The sequence below is a fragment of the Podarcis vaucheri genome, assembly GCF_965113315.1.
Source record: "Podarcis vaucheri genome assembly, chromosome: Z".
Lineage (NCBI taxonomy): Eukaryota > Metazoa > Chordata > Lepidosauria > Squamata > Lacertidae > Podarcis > Podarcis vaucheri.
Window position 1 is genome coordinate 429,222 of NC_138758.1, and position 19,050 is coordinate 448,271.

Consider the following 19,050-nt stretch of genomic DNA (forward strand, 5'->3'; position numbering starts at 1 on the left):
GCCGCCCAGAGTGGCTGGGGAAACCTGGCCAGAAGGGTGGGGATATAAGTAATAAATAAATAAATAAATAAAATATTGATACCTGCTCATCTGGCCATGTTTCCCCAGCTACTCTGGGAGGCTCCGAACAGAATAATAATAATAATAATGATAACCCTATCCCTAATAAGAATAACAACAACCTTATCCCTAACTCCTATCCCTAACCCTTATCCCTAACCCTAATAATAATCTCAAGTTTAGAGATGGGAAGGCCTGGAAAAAACCTGGTATTATTATTATTATTATTATTTAGTAATAATAATAACAAGCCTATCTCTAATTCCTATCCCTAATTCCTATCTCTAACCCTAATTATTATTATTATTAATAATAATAATAACTCAATTGGTTACAAAATGACAAGGCTCTATCCGATATTGCAAGTTCCTTTCGCTTCTTCTCACTTTCACTGGCGCTGCGCAGGGGTCCTGCAGAAGAACTAAGGAATGTCAAGGGATCGCTATAGATTATTATTCTTTATAAATAAATAAATAAATAAAAGGCAGGGAATTAAGGCGCTGGTGAGGTTTATTCCTCCGTTGTTTTCCCGGAAAATAACTTTCCCATCCAGGAAAGTCTCCCTAAGAAATGGAAGCTGAGCGCTTTGCAACTGACCGGTTGGACTGCTGCCTGTCTCGAGCCCCTCGAAGCCGCGCAGGGCGGCAGCTTCTGCACTTCGACTCTCGTCGACCAATCACGCGCCTCCTCCGGCAGCGCAAGCGCAAACTTGCACTGGATACTCCTGAAGAGGCTCTCTGCACAGCCGTCCGTCGCCGGTGGGGGCGTGTCTCGCTCGCTGAAGAGGCGCGCGTTGCCTGGCGACCCATTGAGGAGACTCCGTTTCAAGGAGCCGTGTGCGCAGACGTGCTTTTTTAGCGGAGGGGCGTGTTTTGCCCTCTGCGCACCCGCCTCCCGGCCCTTTTCACCGCCTCTTTTCACCCTCGCGAAAGCGGGCCCGTCTCTGCTTCTGCGCAGGCGCGCCTCTCCAAAGTGGGCTTGTCTCAGCATTCACGCAAGCGCCCCTCGCTCGAGTGGGCGTGCCTTTGGCGAGCCGCGCCTGCGCGCGCCGCCCGAGATGATATAAAGGCCCGCTCCCAAGATGGCAGCGCAGTGCGGCTCCGTCGTCTGAGGCGGCGGGCGCGGCCTGCGCTCCCGGACGCGTTCCTCGGCCTGCTGGAGCGGCGCGAGGCGGCCGAGGGCGAGCGGCGAGCCGCCCGCGGCGGGCCTGTCCCCGGGGTGGAGGTGGGCGAGGCCTCGACGTCGCGCTCGGGCACGTCGTTCTCGCCGGCGGCTTCGCTGGCCAGCAGGATGCCCAACATCAAGCTCTTCAGCGGCTCCTCGCACCAGGACCTGTCGCAGAGGATCGCCGACCGGCTGGGCCTGGAGCTGGGCAAGGTGGTCACCAAGAAGTTCTCCAACCAGGAGACGTGGTAGGTTGTGCGCATGCTTGGCCACCGCGGGGCAACCTGGGAAGGGTAGTTCCATGCTGGGTGCGAGGGACGTGATGGGTTTGACGCATGCGCGGCCGCGGAGCAGGCTGGGAAGGGTAGATCTCCGAGACGAGCGAGCCAATGAGTCTGAGGGGAGCGCTGGGGGAATGATGGGAGGTGTGGTTCCCGCAAGGGACGTGGTAGGATGGGCGTATGCGTGGTCGCGGAACAGCCTGGGAAGGGTAGTTTTCCGAGGCCACGGAGCCATTGGGTCTGAGGGGAGTGCGCGGGGCAGGCTGGGAGCTGTAGTTCCTCCAGGCTGTATGTAATGCTGCGTCTCTAGGGGACTGGGGGCATGTCCGCAACTGTAGTTCTCCAAGCAGGAGACGGGGCAGCACTCTGGGAACTGTAGTTTTCCATGAAAGAAATGTGGAGCATCATAGAATCATAGAGTTGGAAGAGACCACAAGGGCCATCGAGTCCAACCCCCTGCCAAGCAGGAAACACCATCAGAGCACTCCTGACATATGGTTGTCAAGCCTCTGCTTAAAGACCTCCAAAGGAGGAGACTCCACCACACTCCTTGGCAGCAAATTCCACTGTCGAACAGCTCTTACTGTCAGGAAGTTCTTCCTAATGTTTAGGTGGAATCTTCTTTCTTGTAGTTTGGATCCATTGCTCCGTGTCCGCTTCTCTGGAGCAGCAGAAAACAACCTTTCTCCCTCCTCTATGTGACATCCTTTTATATATTTGAACATGGCTATCATATCACCCCTTAACCTCCTCTTCTCCAGGCTAAACATGCCCAGCTCCCTTAGCCGTTCCTCATAAGGCATCGTTTCCAGGCCTTTGAGAGCCAGTGTGGTGTAGTGGTTAAGAGCGGTAGTCACGTAATCTGGGGAACCGGGTTCGAGTCTCCGCTCCTCCACCTGCAGCTGCTGGGTGACCTTGGGCCAGTCACACTTCTCTGAAGTCTCTCAGCCCCACTCACCTCACAGAGTGTTTGTTGTGGGGGAGGAAGGGAAAGGAGAATGTTAGCCGCTTTGAGACTCCTGAAGGGGAGTGAAAGGCGGGATATCAAATCCAAACTCTTCTTCTCTTCTTCTTCTTTGACCATTTTGGTTGCCCTCCTCTGGACACGTTCCAGTTTGTCAGTGTCCTTCTTGAATTGTGGTGCCCAGAACTGGACACAGTACTCCAGGTGAGGTCTGACCAGAGCAGAATACAGTGGCACTATTACTTCCCTTGATCTAGATGCTATACTCCTATTGATGCAGCCCAGAATTGCATTGGCTTTTTTAGCTGCTGCGTCACACTGTTGGCTCATGTCAAGTTTGTGGTCAACCAAGACTCCTAGATCCTTTTCACATGTACTGCTCTCAAGCCAGGTGTCACCCATCTTGTATTTGTGCCTCTCATTTTTTTTGCCCAAGTGCAATACTTTACATTTCTCCCTGTTAAAATTCATCTTGTTTGTTTTTGCCCAGTTCTCTAATCTGTCAAGGTCGTTTTGAAGTGTGATTTTGTCCTCTATGAGAACTGTAGTTTTCCATGACAGAGATGGGCATCACTGTGGGAACTGTAGTTTTCTGCAGGGTGGATTTGATTTAAAACAAATCGATTTAAATCCCTAGTCAGTAAGAATTGATTTAAATCATTTTTTAACAGAAATACTCATTCTTGCTTGTGTAATCTTCCTATTGACAACCAGATGAAGTTTTCCATTTAGGAATGATACATTTTCAGAGTCGTTTTTACAGTTATATCAAAAATGACTGATTTTGTTCTACAGTGGTGCCTCGCAAGACGAAATTAATTCATTCCGCGAGTTTTTTCGTCTAGTGAATTTTTCGTCTTGAGAAGCACGGTGTCGGAAAAGTTTTGGAAAAGCTTCAAAAATTGCTAAAAACCTCAAAAAAGGCTACCACACCGTGTTCTATGAGTTGCTCCTCGAAGTCAAGTCGCAACTGTATTAACGGTGTTAAGAAAAAGGAAACAAACTTGCAAAAAACGCAAGACGTTTTCGTCTTGCGAAGCACGCCCATAGGGAAATTCGTCTTGCGAAGCAGCTCAAAACCCGCAAAACCCTTTCGTCTAGCGAGTTTTTCGTCTTGCGAGGCATTCATCTTGCGGGGCACCACTGTACTCTTAGAAATAAACTGACAGATAATTATGAAATTCTGGTGAGTTATATTAAGTTAACGGTTTCTATTTGGACAACTTGATTGATTGGAAGGAGAAAAATAATTGTTTCCTTAATAACAATCAAAACTATTTATTTCACTAAAACAATAACATGATAGTATATGGATCCATGTTTGTTAACTGATGTGATTTAACAAATTTTTTTTAAAAAAAGACTGTGTTTTAGCACACATGATAAACTTATTTCCTGATATTATATTATTATTATTATTATTCCTAATCCCTAGCCCTAAGTCCTATTGTTACTTCTAACCCTTATCCTTAACCACCACCACCACAGCAACAATTATAGGCTACAACTGAACCGGTTCCAAAATAACAGTCAAAATAATAAATCCTAATTTCCTGCTGAATAGCCTTTGGACTGGAATGTACTTTAAAAAGAAAATATTTAGAAAGCATTTTTTTTAAAAAAAAAAAGCCAATTTAAATCAAAATCATCTAATTTGAATCGAAAATATCCCTTTTAAATGGAAAATATCCAATTTAAATCGGGGAAAAAATCTATTTAAATCGGGGGGAAATGCAATCTCCACAGCGTGGAGATCGGTGAGAGCGTGCGCGGCGAGGACGTCTACATTGTCCAGAGCGGCTGCGGCGAGATCAATGACCACCTGATGGAGCTGCTGATCATGATCAACGCCTGCAAGATCGCGTCGGCCAGCAGAGTAACGGCCGTCATTCCCTGCTTTCCCTACGCCCGGCAGGACAAGAAGGACAAGGTTTCCGGGGAGACGGGATTAATAGCACACTTGGGAGGGGGTGAAGCTGCTGGGTTGACTGGACTGAGGGCGGCGATGCCCCGGTCTTGCTAGTTAGGCTGGGTTATAGGTGGAATGAATTGGAGACCTGCCTGCTAGGCATTCTGGGAAGTGGAGTCTTTCGAGCTGGGCATGCTGGGAGTTGGAGTCTGGCTAGCTAGGCTGGATTATAGCTGGGACCCTGGGAGTTGTAGGCCAGCCTGCGAGGCATGATGGGAGTTGGAGCCTTGGTAGCTAGCCTACTTGGGATGCTGCCTGCTAAGCAGGATGGGAATTGGAGTCCTGCCTGGTATGATGGGCAAGGAGTCTTGCTAGCTAGGCTGGAAGGATGGCAGCAGGGATCCTGGCTGCTAGGCAGGATGGGAGTTGTAGGCCGGCTGGCGAGGCATCATAGGAGTTGTAGGAAAGCCGCCCAGGCCTGATTGTAGCTGGGATCCTGGCTGCTAGGCAGGATGGGGAGTGGAGTCTTTTGAGCTAGGCATGCTGGGAGTTGGAGTCTGGCTAGCTAGGCCTGATTGCAGTTGTGATCCTGGCTGCTGGGCAGGATGGGAGTTGGAGTCTGGCTAGCTAGGCTGGGTTATGGGTTACCTGCCTGCTAGGCAGGATGGGAGTTGTAGCGCAGCACCCGATTCAGCGGCCCCCTTTCCATTGCAGAGCCGGGCGCCTATCTCCGCCAAGCTCGTCGCCAACATGCTCTCGGTGGCCGGCGCTGACCACATCATCACCATGGACCTGCATGCCTCTCAGATCCAGGTGGGGCCCCCAGGGCTGATCCTGTCCAGCCTGCATGGCCATGTGTGAACTTTCTGAATATTTTGACTAGTCAACACTTACGTTAATAATGTTGTTTTAAATTTTAATATGTTGTGAAATATTTGAGCGCTTTTTTGAAGGTAAAAAGCGAGGCTTATATTCAGGTCAATATGGTACCATATTGGCCTGAATATAAGCCACCCTTTAACTTTTTACGGTCGGAATTTGGGGGGTGAGTCTTATATTCAGGCCACTACAGTATTATTACGTTGACCATGTTATTATGGTCTGCTTTTTATGCCATTTTCCAACTGCTTTTATCAGATTAATAATAATGATGATTATTGGGAACCACCCAGAGTTGCTGGGGAAACTCAGCCAGACGGATGGGGTTATAAATATATTCTTCTGCTTCTGCTTACTGGCCCAGGGTTTCTTTGACATCCCCGTCGACAACCTGTATGCCGAGCCGGCTGTTCTGAAGTGGATCAAGGAGAACATCGCCGAGTGGAAGAACTGCACTATCGTCTCGCCAGACGCCGGGGGGGCCAAAAGGTGACCCCAGAATTTCCAAAAATTTCTCACAGGTCCCTTCCAGCTCTACCATTCGGGGATTCTGCGTTGAGATTCCTGACTTACTGGACTGGATGACCCCCCCCCCCCCGGGGACCCTCCCAGCTGCTCCATCCTTTTAATCTCCCATTCTACTACTACTACCAGTAGTAGTAGTAGTAGTAATAACAACAAGAACAACAACAACAATTTATTACTTATACCCTGCTCTTCCTCTGCTCGTCAATATTTGTAGGATGCCAGCAAGGTTGAACCTATCTGTAAAAAAGGGATTTTATTATTCCAAAAAGGAAACCTCCTTCCGCTTGTCCATATTAAGAGGATGCCAGCAAGGCTGAACCTTTTCATAAAAAGGGATTTTAATAATAAAAAAAGGATTTTAAATCAAGACATCTCAACCTAGAACCTCCTTCTCCCAGGGTGACATCAATCGCTGACCGCCTGAACGTCGACTTTGCCCTCATCCACAAGGAGCGCAAGAAGGCCAGCGAGGTTGACCGCATGGTCCTGGTGGGCGACGTCAAAGACCGGGCAGCAATCTTGGTGGATGACATGGCCGACACCTGCGGGACAATCTGCCACGCCGCGGACAAGTGAGTCTGATTTAAGTGGGGGGAAGTCCAATTAAATTTTTTTAAAATCCAATTTAAATTTTAACAATCTGATTTAAATTTTTAAAAACCCAATTTAAATTTTAACAATCTGATTTAAATGTTTAAAAAATCTTATTTAAATGTTTGAAAACAATCAGATTTAAATTTTAAAAATCTGATTATTATTGTTATTATTATTTCAAAAAATCATTGATTTTTACCCACCCTGCTTGGAAGGCAACCCCTGTGGTCATCCAGCCCAACCCGCTTTCCCCCGCAGGCTCCTCTCGGCAGGTGCTACCCGGGTCTACGCCATCCTGACGCACGGCATCTTTTCCGGCCCGGCCATCTCCCGGATTAACGGTGCAGGGTTTGAGGCCGTCGTTGTCACTAACACCATCCCGCAGGAGGAGAAGATGAAGCACTGCCCCAAAATCCAGGTAGGGGGGGATTATTATTGTTATTGTTATTATCTCTCTGGCACGTTTCTGACTATTCTCATACCTTCCATCGACATCCTCAGTTGTTGTTATTATTGTTATCATCATCATCATCATCTCTGGCAACTTTCTGATCATTCTCACACCTTCCATTGTCATCATTTATTATTAGTATTGTTGTTGTTATTATCTCTGTGACACGTTTCTGATCGTTCTCACACCTTCCATCGTCATCTATTATTAATATTATTATTATTATCATTATCATTTTATTATCATCTCTCTAGCACGTTTCTGATCATTCTCACACCTTCCACTGTCATTTATTATTATTATTATTATTATTATTATTATTATTATTATTATCTCTATGGCCTGTCCCAGATTATTTGGCCCCCTCCTCGCTCCACCTTGCCGCATCGCATTTCTATTCTTTGTCTATCGTCTTGTTGTTTTATTGTAATGGCAGAGGGCTGGCACAAATCAAGATTCAGTCATTCACAGCTTGACTGGCAGGTGAAGATTGATTGATTGATTGATTCATTGATTCATTCATTCATTCATTCATTCAAAGCTTGACTGGCAGGTGAAGATTTATTCATTCATTCATCTTGTTTTATTGCTATGGCCAAGGGCTGACGCAAATACTAATTCATTCATATAACTCCTGGTGCCCAGTTAACCCTGCCTCTCCCTCTCTCCCCCCCCCAGGTGATTGACATCTCCATGATCCTGGCTGAAGCTATCCGCCGCACCCACAACGGCGAGTCCGTCTCCTACCTGTTCAGCCACGTCCCGCTATAGTTCCCGACCCTGGCGCACAAATTCCCTTTGGGGGAAAACAGTCCTCTGTGCATGTACAGAGTGCTGAGTTGGCTTTATCCCACGATTCCCCCTTTTTCATTTGGGGCGCTGGTGGATGGGAATTCTAGCGCGGGTCTAATTTGGGGCTCATTCTATCCACTCATTTCTCTGGTCCTTTCACTTCCCGAAATCCTTTGAATTGGGGGTGCCTGGCGGCCGGAATTTAAAACACAATTTAAAATGGGGTATTTATTGTTCATATCCGATGGGGCAATCCAATTACTTGGTGTCAGCGCTACAATTCCCTGCCCCTTGATTTGGGGTTTTAAGGCTATCACTCCCAGCCCCAAATCCCATTTGTTCCCCCCTTTTCTCGTACCCCATGCTAGTTTCCTTCCCCAGAAAAAAACAACTTTTTGGGGGAATCGGGGTGCCTCGTGTTGGTGCTAGAATTCCCTCAGGCGCCCAGTGGTGCCACAACTCTCCTAAACCCCATTCATTTTGTTATGTCTCCTATCGCCCCCCCCCCATACACTTAATTTTGAGCTCGGATGCAGGTGCCCGGCAGCACTACAACTCCCCTAAACCCCATTCAAAAATACACTTAATTTTGAGCTTGGATTCCCTTTCTTCGCGTCTATTCATTTCATCCGATCTCAACTTTCGATTCCCATTATTCCCCCCCCCCAAAAAAAATAACCCCAATTTTTTCGGATTCTGGTCTCAGATCCCGGGTGGCAGTATGGGAATTCTAGCGTGCTTTAAATGAAAAAAATATTAACCTGCGGGTTTATATAGGATGTGTCCTGTTCATTTCAGAGGGGGGAATTGCTGCTACAGTTCTCCCCACTCAGAAAAAATCCTGTTTATTTCAACCCTTCGCCCTCGGGCGCCCAGTTGGGAATTATAGACTCCTGAAGCTCCTGTTCCCCACCTCTAGTTCCAGGTTCAACTCCTGATGATGGACGAATGAATAATAAACTCTTATTTAAAAGCCCAAAATCTCCTCTATTGCTTCATTTTCAGGGGGTGGGGGTGGATCGCAGCTTGGCTTGCCACGAGTTGTAGTTTCTTCCTCTTCTACGATTTACTTGAGATAGGGAAGCTCTTTATATTTGATGAGTTATTGTATTAATGAGACCTTCGGGTATAGGGCGGTATAGAAATAATATAATATAATTATAATATAATATAATATAATATAATATAATAATATAAAATATATAATAAAATATAAATAAAATAAAAGTATTTTGCTGGAGAAGGGACGCGGGTGGCGCTGTGGGCTAAAGCCTCAGCGCCTAGGGCTTGCCGATCGAAAGGTCGGCGGTTCGAATCCCCACGGCGGGGTGCGCTCCCGCTGCTCGGTCCCAGCGCCTGCCAACCTAGCAGTTCGAAAGCACCCCCGGGGGCAAGTAGATAAATAGGTACCGCTTACCAGCGGGAAGGTAAACGGCGTTCCGTGTGCGGCTCTGGCTCGCCAGAGCAGCGTTGTCACGCTGGCCACGTGACCCGGAAGTGTCTGCGGACAGCGCTGGCCCCCGGCCAATAGATGTGAGATGGGCGCACAAACCCCAGAGTCTGGCAAGACTGGCCCGTTCGGGCAGGGGTACCTTTACCTTTACCTTTATTTTGCTGGAAGCCAGATAGAGTCGGAAGGGGCTCCAGTGCCATTTTCAATAATAATAATAATAATAATTAATAATTTTATTTCTGTTCTGTTGAAAGCCGCCCAGACTACTACTATCACTACTACTACTACTACTACTACTATTAGGGATAGGGCTGTCTTATAGAGGGATAGGGCTGCGTCTTATAGAGCGAAAAATATGGTAATTGGAATGAAGGTTGATTTCATGAGGAATATTTTAAAACACACAGAGAGAAACAGAGACAGACACAGATGGATCATAATACATATATATAAATATGGATATATACCGTATTTTTCGCTGTATAAGACGCACCAGACCACAAGACGCACCTAGTTTTTGGAGGACGAAAACAAGAAAAAAAATATTCTGAATCTCAGAAGCCAGAACAGCAAGAGGGATCGCTGCGCAGTGAAAGTAGCAATCCCTCTTGCTGTTCTGGCTTCTGTTATAGCTGCTCAAGCTGCATTCGCTCCATAAGACGCACACACATTCCCCTTACTTTTTAGGAGGGAAAAAGTGAGTCTTATAGAGCAAAAAATACAATATATATTATTCCTTCCAGTAGCACCTTAAAGACCAACTAAGTTAGTTCTTGGTATGAGCTTTCGTGTGCATGCACACTTCTTCAGATGCCAAGTGTGCATGCACACGAAAGCTCATACCAAGAACTAACTTAGTTGGTCTTTAAGGTGCTACTGGATGGAATTTTTTTATTTTGACTATGGCAGACCAACACGGCTACCTATCTGTAATTAGTATATATTTATATAAGCTATCATATATATATACAGTGGTCCCTCTGGTTACGAACTTAATTCTTTCTGGAGGTCCATTCTTAACCTGAAACTGTTCTTAACCTGGGGTACCACTTTAGTTAATGGGGCCTCCCGCTGCTGCCGCGCGATTCCTGTTCTCATCCTGAAGCAAAGTTCTTAACCTGAGGTACTATTTCTGGGTTAGCAGAGTCTGTAACCTGAAGCGTATGTAACCCGAGGTACCACTGTGTGTGTATGTATACATATATATGCGTATATTCACCGTATTTTTCGCTCCACAAGATGCATCTGACCATAAGACGCACCCAGTTTTTAGAGGGGGAATGCAAGGAAAAAAATATTCTTTAAAGGGAGCGCTGAGCAGAGCCTGTAAGCATCCCAGGCTCTGCTCAGTACTCCCTTTCACGAGCCGCGTGGAGCGTGTGTTTAGCGCTTGCAGGCTTTTCCCCTAGGAAAAACAGGCTGCCCTTCTCCCTCCTCGGCGAAAAGCCCCCAAGAGCTCTTTAAAGGGAGCGCAGCTCTTGTGGGCTTTTCCGGGAGGTGGGGGAAGGGACTGAGGGGCTAAGCCAGAAGCTAGAACAGCAAGAGGGAGCGCTGCGCAGCGCTCCCTTTCGGTGTTCTGGCTTCTGGGGTAGCCGCGCAGCCTGCATTCACTCCATAAGACACACACACATTTCCCCTTACTTTTTAGGAGGGAAAAAGTATGTCTTGCAGAGCGAAAAATACGGTATATCGGTATGATTTTCCTCCCTTTATTTCGAACCAAGTTAACCAGAATTGTAATATCCTTGTTGCCGGAAATGTAATCATTGTGTTTTCTTTGTTGCGTTTGACAGATTGTTGGATGGGTACCGTATTGGCCTGAATATAAGCCACGCTTTTAACTTTTTCCGGTCAGAATTTGGGGGGAAAGGGAGGCTTTTATTTAAGGCAATATGATAGTTTCATCCCATTTCCCCACTGAAACAAAGTGAAGCATTAAAAAACCGACAAGCTCTTCTCGTGAAATTCACCCTTCGTTTTTATTTCAATATTATCCTTCGTTATTTGTCCTTCGTTATTTATTTTCGACATTATCCTTCGTTATCTCAGCTTTCCACACGCCGTGTTAAGAACAGTCGGTTTTCACATTATATATATATATATATATATATATATATATATATATATATACGTGTATGTTTTTATTAGCCTCTTACAAAAAAATGGTGTCATCCCATTGAATGATTTCCCGCCGTTTGGAGCATAAAACTGCAATTATTTTTTTTCCAAAAAAAGGACTTTCTTTTGGGGATCTTCAAGGGGCTGGAGTGATTTTTCCTCCGAAAAGCAGGACTAACAGGTTGGAGGACCTCCTCTCTCTCGCTCCGACATCGGTTTCCTGCGCCGACGAAATCCCCGGACTGGGAATAATCCCATTTTTGGGTCCGGCTGGGTCGAGTGAGATCATAGAATCATGGTTGCTTTTGAAAAGGGACCCCGGGGTCATCTAGTCCAACCCCGGCAAATGGGGATGAGCCGATTGGCTGGTGGGCAGTTAGAGCAGGAGGTCGGCAGCCGCCTGGTTAGAGCCTCGCGGTTAGAAGACCAGTCCAGGGTGCAAATAATACCGATTGTTATTATTATTATGAAGAGTGAGTGAGGGAGTCTCTCGGCCCGGGCGGGTGCCAGGTTAGAATTTTGTTCCCCGGCCCATCAGCCTCAGGACAGCGAAGTTGTAGGTGGCCGCAATGATGAACGTCACCTACGGTGGAAGGGGAACAGAAGCAGAATTGCTAAAACCCATTCCTCCTGGTTCCCCTGATATCTCAGCAGTTTTGAAGACCATCAACCATGGTCTGCTGCCCATTCCTCCTGGTTTCCCTGACAGCTCGGCAGGTCTACCAGGACCATCGGAAGGAGTCAGCAGCTGAGTCCTGCTGATTTTCCAGGGTTCTGCTGGAGACCTCCATCCCATCCTTTGCCCCATGTGTGGTTCAAACCCTCCACCCAGAGATGAAGAGTTGTGGGAAGCTGTCCTTACCAGAGCCACCAAGGTGATTGCCGCTCCCACGAAGGCCGCGATGAACAGGTGGAACGTCATCTGGAACTGTAGGATGAGGAGAAGAGGGAGGAGGAGGAGGAGAATGTGTCATCCATTGAAGGAACTCAATGTAGAAACAGAATGGTAGAAAGGAACATGAAAGTCCTCTAGTCTGGACCACTGAGAACTCACCTCGGATGTCTTGCAGATGGAGAGAAGGCTCTGGCCACACACTCTTCCCGGGGAGGCATTCCACGGCAGGACACCTGTGGTGGGGCACCAAAACACAGAACAGTTGAGAGCTGAAGGGCCACCTCACCCCACCTCCTTGGCCCCTCTTGAAATGTGAAGATGGAAGCCCACCAAGACCCTGAGAACATCCTCCCATATCCTGATAACAAGTTGGTGGTCTACAAAGACCCTGAGCCCACCATCAGGGTCCATAGGATTCTCCCTAAAGGCAGGACCTGACCTTTCCCCCCCTTGAAAATCCCTTGGGTTGACTCATGTGACGTTGGAGGACCACCAAGCCTCCTGAGTTCCTTCTCCAAGGTCCTGATGGCAAGCTGCTGGTCTACCAAGACTCCAAGATCCTTCCTGACCTTCATCCCTCTGGAAATTCATTGGGTGAGACTCGTGGGAAGATGGGGCTCCCCCAGGACCTTGAGATTCTCTCAGGTCCTGCTACCAACTTGGTGTTCCAACAAGACCTCAAGAACCTTCTCCATGTCCTAGTCCACCAGGACCTTGAGAACCTTCTTCCTGGGAGACCCCTCATGAAATTCTTCCTCCCCAAGGTGGCCCAGGAAACTAGGTTCTTCCTCACCATACATCCGGGCGTCTGTGCAGAGGTTCCCGATGCCGGCGGCCGTCTTGGTGGGGTTGGCGATGGAATTACAGGTGGTCCAGGCCGTAAAGTAGACATAGACAGGGACGGCCGAGCAGGCCAGGACCAGGAGCCAGAGTACGGTCAGGACATAAGTGATGCCCACGAACTGAAAGGGGGAGAAGAAACGAGAGTCAGTGATTCGCCAGGAGCTTCCAGAGGACGGGGCATGAGACTGGAGACCTTTGGGACCTGAGGAACTCCCAGCCACTTGGACCTTCCCTCCAGATATTCCCACGAGGGGTGGGCAGATGATCCATTAAATTCCTATTTTCAGGGGCGGCTTATATTTGGGTAATTCTCAGGTGAAGATGGAGACCTCCTATTCCATCTCCTAAAATGGAAATAGAGACCTCCTATTCTATCCCCTAAAATGAAAACAGAAACCTCTTCCATCCCACAAATATTTATCTGATTAAAACAGGGATCTCCTATTCCATCACCCAAATATTTTATCTAATGAAATAGGGATCTTCTATTCCGTCCCACAAATTCCCACAAATCCATCCATCTATTCCATCCCACAAGTATTAATCTGATTGAAATACAGACCGCCTATTCTGTCCCATAAAATGAAAATAGCGACCTCTTCTTCCACCCCTCCTAAGTCAGATCTGGAACTGGGAAAGCAGGAATATTCGGACGGCCCGGGATTGGGGGGGGGGGGGCTCCATAGGCACAGCAGGTGGTTTTCTGATGGCACCATGTGTCACAAGTGCGAGTCCCTTGGTGCCAGGAGTGTCCTTCCAGGATGGAGGCCCAAAGGCAGGAAGGGGTTAAAAGTGCCCTGCTGGATTCCTTAGACGTGGAATTTCCTCCTTTTTGGCCAAGGACCTTGGAACTAGTAAGTAAAGCCATTCCCAATTACTGCACCTAGAATCAAGCGGAGGAAGGTTTCCATTTTGGAAGGATAAAATCCTTTCTTTACAGAAAGGATCAGCCTTGCTGCCTCCTCTTAATATGGACAACCAGAGGAAGGAAGGACAAGACTTATTCAATATATCCTGGTCATACTCTCCGTAACGCCCCCCACCGTCAGCAGTCTCATGCCCCGGGTTCGAACGGCAGCAGTGCTGGCTGCGAAAGAGGAGAAGATCACCTTATCAGGATGGCCCAGCCATTTTCCCACACAGTGACACACCAGCTCCCAGGAGCGGCCGGGCCGGTGTCCTCGGGGCCCCCTCCCCTTGTGGCCTACCGTGGCGCCCAGGCCCTTGCCGCAGACAGTGGCCCGGTAGTCGCCGAAGACCTGCCGGACAGCGCCAGTGGTGTAGAAGCCTTCAGCCAGCAGGAGGGCACCAAAGAGGAAGAAGAAGCCGGCCACCCCATAGATGGCGTACTGGAAATCGTGGATCCTGTGGGGGAGAAAAGAGAGGGGGCCATCGGTACAGTGGGGGCACCCCGAGGGTCATCCAGTCTGACCCACCAGAGCTAGGAGGAATATACGGTTGAAAAAGGACTGCAGAATATTATTCTGATAGAAGATGGATTGTGTGGTCGCGGTTTAACTTGATGTGGACATGCAGTGAAAAACAGATTGCAGAATATGAATGGGAGAATGTATCGGTAAACGAACAGGGGAACGGGCGAGGGAACGAAGGCGAAGAAAAGGAACGTCGGGAGGTGCTTACACATCGACCAGGTACTCGTAATCCTGGTAGTTTTTGGAGAAGTAGGTCTCGATCAGGTGCTCGGTGCCGGTCAGGGCTTCGTGGCCGCAGCCGCAGAAGAGCGCCACCCCCAGGAAGCACAGGGCCGTGGCCACCAGCGAGGCAAAGGGCGCCCCCACCAGGCAGCGGGCACAGCACTCTAACAGACCTGTAAGGGGGCGGGAAGAAGGAAGAAGGATAGAAACCTATTGAGGAAGAGTTGCCTAACCCCTATCGCTATCATCCAGTCCAGCTAGGCAGGAATCTCGGCGTCGAATTACTGGCGGTGCCAGTGCCAGATTTATGTCTAAGCTCAACAAGCCGTAGCTTGGCGGCCCCCCTCTCTTGGGGGTCCTCCAAAAAATTCAAAGGGGGGGGAACCTGGATGTACATTTCCAAAAGAGAAGATAAAAAAACAAATAAAACCGACATACAGCAACCGTGTTTTGTGTTGTGTAGGCTCCTATGATGTAAGTCATAGGCCCTGCCTGCTCCCCTGCTCCTCAAACTATCACTGCTTTGCTCATTTCTATATATAGGGTGCCGACATTCTGTATGGACTGGTTGTCTGGCAACATGTGCAAATGGCTTGAGATACCTATGAGTTCCATCAATTACCATATAGCATTTATTCAACACAAAAAAGTAGCAATTTGTTGTGGACAAAGGACAGTTGGACATATAAAGGGCCCTGTTACCTTCAGGAGCTGAGGGCCACATCAAACCTCAATCCCCCTGAAACGCATTCGCTGGACCCTGGAATCGGTAAGGAAAGTCTTTTCGACTTGCTTCGCAGCAGGGTGGATTTGATTTGAAATCAAATCAATTTCAGTCACAATTTAAATCACAATTTAAATCACTAGTCAGTAAGACTTGATTGAAATCCATTTTTTACAGGAAGGGTTCAGCCTTTCTGGCATCCTCTGAATATTGACCACCAGAGGAAGGTTTCCTTTTGGGAATCATAAATTCGTTTTTACACGTCCATCAAAAATGACTGATTTGGTTCTATTATTAGAAATACATAGACCGATAATGATGAAATTCTGGTGAGGTTTAAGAAATTCTATTGGGACCACTTTTCTGTTGCATTTGATTGTTAGGAGAAAAACCATCATAACAATTTAAACCATTTATTTCACTAAAACAATAACATGATAGCATATGTATCCACATTAACTGATGTGGTTAAACGATATTATTATTATTATTATTATTATTCAGTCCCACCCCTGAAAGGCGGGAATCTCAGCGTGGCCTTGCATCGGAGGGCAGCCCAGCACTGCTTGGCAGGCTCTGGGTTTCTCAGGCTTCAGATGGCTACCTGGAGAACCGGCTCGGGGAACTGGATCCGGGTTCGAGTTCTGCGGAGCCGTGGTTGGTTGGGGTTCAGGCCCGCCGCTAACATTATCTACATTGCGAAAAATACAAGGGTCAGCAGGACGGGCAGGCCTCCCTGCGGCTCCTTCCTCTCCCATAATAATAATAATAATAATAATAATAATAATAATAATGTTGTTATTTATACCCCACCCATCTGGCTGGGTTTCCTAGAATGCTGAGACACGCCCCCCCTGCCCCAAGGGTCGTTGAATCGGCAGGAATTTCAAAATAGGAGCAGAAATCTGGATTTGACCCCGATGGTCAATTGGTCCAATGTTCTGCTTTATCTCTGCTGGGAACAAGCAGCTCTGAGATGCCAGTAACAGTGTCAGGTTTGGATTCGAACTCTCAGCTCATCCTGAATTGTCCATTGTCCTTGGGACAATGGAGCCTTGATCTCTGAGTCCTGGGAAGAGGGCCTTGGGTTCAAATCCCCGAGACCTACCTGGCCAGGTGAAAATAGGGACCTCCCCAATTCTATCCCCCCAATCTTTTGCTGGTGAAAAGACAGACCTCCTGTTCTATCCTCTAAAATGAAAATAGAGAACTATTCCATCCCCTAAAATGGAAATAGAGACATCCTATTCCATCCCCTAAAATCAATATTTTTTTAAATGATTTATTGGTTTTAAAACTGTATAAGAGAAATAATCAAGAAATGTAAAAGACAAGGTAGAATTTTTTAAAAAATCCTACATTTCTGAATGGATACTTTTGTACATTAATTAACGTGACCTTCGATCTTCCCATTATGTTTCCAAATTAGGTTCTTTAAATATGCACAACTTTCTTTCCTCTCCTTTTATTTCACCTTATATCAAACCTTATTTGATAAGGTTTTCCTTTTTACAAACAGCTCAGTCGAAACCTGATATTTTGAACATGTTCTTTTACGCAGACTCTGTATATTTCCCATTCTCTGGTAAATTTTTTGTCTGTCACCTTGCTGATAGTCTCGCTAGTTCAACATCCTCTCTTAATTTATTTAAATTAATTAATTAATTAATTAATTAATTTAGTTAGTTAGTTAGTTAGTTGGTTTATTTGTTTAATTGATTTTGCTAGCCTGATTTGATTGTGATATCCTCTTCCCAGGACTCTAACTGGACCATTCCTCGCCTCTTCATCTGGGGGGTGGGGGTGGAATGGATGGAGGGGATGTGGGACGAAGCAGAGCGCAGAGATTAAAAGGCTCCTATTGTCCCGAAGACAATGGACAATGAGGGATGGGCTGTGAGTTTGAAACAATGCTCTCCTTCATGCCGCCTCCCAGAGAGTGGTCCCGGCTGGTACAGAAAACACCAGAACTGAAAGGGATCCCCGCGGTCATCCAGTCTGACCCGGGAATTTCAGGGCAGTTTTGTGAAAAGAAACGTGGGTCGTTAGGATTTTCGGGGGCCCATTAATGGACAGCTTTATTTCACAGGAGCATTGTTTTTTACTCTGTATATATGGCACAGATGGGAAGGCCTGGGATAAAACCAGGAAAATTTGAAATAAAAACCAGTTTGATAGTTTTAATATTCCACACTCTTTTTTCCCTTCAGTTTTTTAGGGGGGAAGTGGCTTTGGGGAGAAAAGGGGGGGAAATGGGTTCCCCCCAATTTTCCGGTTTCCCCCCAGGTCTGGGTGAATCTCAGGGTCCCTTTGACTGCCAAGCCGATCTCCTGGGTCCCATTCCCTCTGGTTGGCTACAGCTCCAACTCTCTGGCTGTGTAGCAGTTGGTGTCCTGGGTTCGAACCCCTCCCTTCTCAGCCGAGAGACCTACCTGGCCAGGTCGCAGTGAAAGGGAGGTGAGGAGCTGGAGGGGTCTAGCCCACCTACCCAATATTTCTCTTGTGAGAATACAGACATCCAATTCTACCCCCTAAAATGAAATTTTATTTTCTATACCCCAAATATTCCCCTTATTCAACCCCCCAAATATTTCTCTGGTGAAAACGGGGGAGGTGGGTCCTTTTCTTCCATCCCTCCAACATTTCTTTTGTGAAAATGCGGACCTGCTATTCTATCCCCTAAAATGCAAATAGAGACCCCAATTCTGTCCCCCAAATATTTCTCCAGTGAAAATACAGATCTCCTATTCCATCTCCTAAAATGAAAATACAGACCTCCTCTTCTATCCCCTAAAATGAAGATACAGACCCCCTTCTTCCAGTCCCCCAATATGTCTCTGGTGAAAATAGGGAGGTCCTCTTTCCCACCCCAGAAACACATCACTTTTCAGAGGTCTCAGGACAAGTGGGACAGCCCGGGGTGAGATCAGAACCCGGGACGGCTTCCCAAATCCCTGATATCCGCCATGGCCAAATTAATGGGTGATGGAGATACTGATAAATTTCCCCCTGGTCCAACTCACCCATCGCCTTGGAGTTCAGGTGGAGTGCAACTGGTCTCTTCTTCAGCTAGGACAACCCGGTCTTCTTCTTCTCCTCCTCCTCACTTCGCTGGATTTCTCTCTGCCCCCTCAGATCCTCCAAAGAAAAAGGGATCTGTTGTGTAGAGCCATGCCCCTTAAAGGAGAAGCCGGCCCTGTCTCCTCCTGCTCCTTCTCCTCCCTGTTAACTCTGAGATGGACAAGATCTGCTTGATGGAAAGTCCTAAGATCTGTGGGAGCTTCCAGCTTTGGTGGAAAGTTCTGAGCTCAGGCTAGAGGACCCGTGGCTCATGGTCTCTGTGGACCACCAACTTTTGCTAGCAGGGCAAAGGAGAAGGATCTCAGGGTCTTGGTAGACCCCTCCCCCCATCTTCACCTGAGTCCAACCCAAAGGATTTCAAAAGGAACAAAGGTCATGTTCTGCCTTTATGGAGAATTAGGTGGACCAATAGAAGAATGGTGGAGCTCAGGGTCTTGGTGGACCACCAGATGGCCACCAGGATATGGGAGAAGGTTCTCAGGGGCTTGGTGGAGCTCCGTCTTCACATGAGTACAACTTAATGGGTTTTAAGAGGGACAAAGGCCAGCTCCTGCAGGATCACATGGATTCTGAGGGTGGACTCAGGGTCTCGGTGGACCACCTACTTGCTAGCAGGGCAAAGAGGAAGGTTCTCAGGGTCTTGGTGGTCCTCCATCTTC

At 47.4% G+C, this 19,050-nt stretch overlaps 2 protein-coding genes across 5 annotated transcripts; one reads left to right on the plus strand and one right to left on the minus strand.

The window, feature by feature from the left end:
* The first annotated feature begins 1,188 nt into the window (after nucleotides 1-1,188).
* On the plus strand, nucleotides 1,189-8,603 carry LOC309524016 (ribose-phosphate pyrophosphokinase 1). Of its 2 annotated transcripts, none has more exons than XR_014215746.1 (7): nucleotides 1,189-1,472; nucleotides 4,216-4,399; nucleotides 5,093-5,191; nucleotides 5,622-5,746; nucleotides 6,184-6,357; nucleotides 6,595-6,797; nucleotides 7,509-8,603. XR_014215746.1 is itself a non-coding variant. In XM_082208324.1 (7 exons), exons 1-7 carry the CDS (start codon nucleotides 1,351-1,353, stop codon nucleotides 7,599-7,601), a joined length of 957 nt encoding a protein of 318 aa, XP_082064450.1. In that variant the 5' UTR covers nucleotides 1,209-1,350; the 3' UTR covers nucleotides 7,602-8,603. The 2 variants fall into 2 exon arrangements, 1 of the variants encoding a protein (XP_082064450.1); XM_082208324.1 differs by having other exon boundaries at nucleotides 1,209-1,472; nucleotides 6,638-6,797.
* Nucleotides 8,604-11,029: 2,426 nt separating this feature from the next.
* Nucleotides 11,030-18,478, minus strand: LOC309523570 (myelin proteolipid protein-like). Of its 3 annotated transcripts, none has more exons than XM_082207501.1 (8): nucleotides 18,334-18,478; nucleotides 15,915-16,001; nucleotides 14,573-14,759; nucleotides 14,140-14,296; nucleotides 12,882-13,050; nucleotides 12,248-12,321; nucleotides 12,056-12,121; nucleotides 11,030-11,776 (listed from the first exon to the last, which is right to left on the minus strand). In XM_082207501.1, the coding sequence occupies exons 1-8, from the start codon at nucleotides 18,335-18,337 to the stop codon at nucleotides 11,705-11,707; spliced, it is 816 nt and encodes a 271-aa protein (XP_082063627.1). In that variant the 5' UTR covers nucleotides 18,338-18,478; the 3' UTR covers nucleotides 11,030-11,704. The 3 variants fall into 3 exon arrangements, with proteins under 3 accessions (XP_082063627.1, XP_082063625.1, XP_082063626.1); XM_082207499.1 differs by having other exon boundaries at nucleotides 14,041-14,296; XM_082207500.1 differs by lacking the exon at nucleotides 15,915-16,001 and having other exon boundaries at nucleotides 14,041-14,296.
* Between the last annotated feature and the right edge of the window lie 572 nt (nucleotides 18,479-19,050).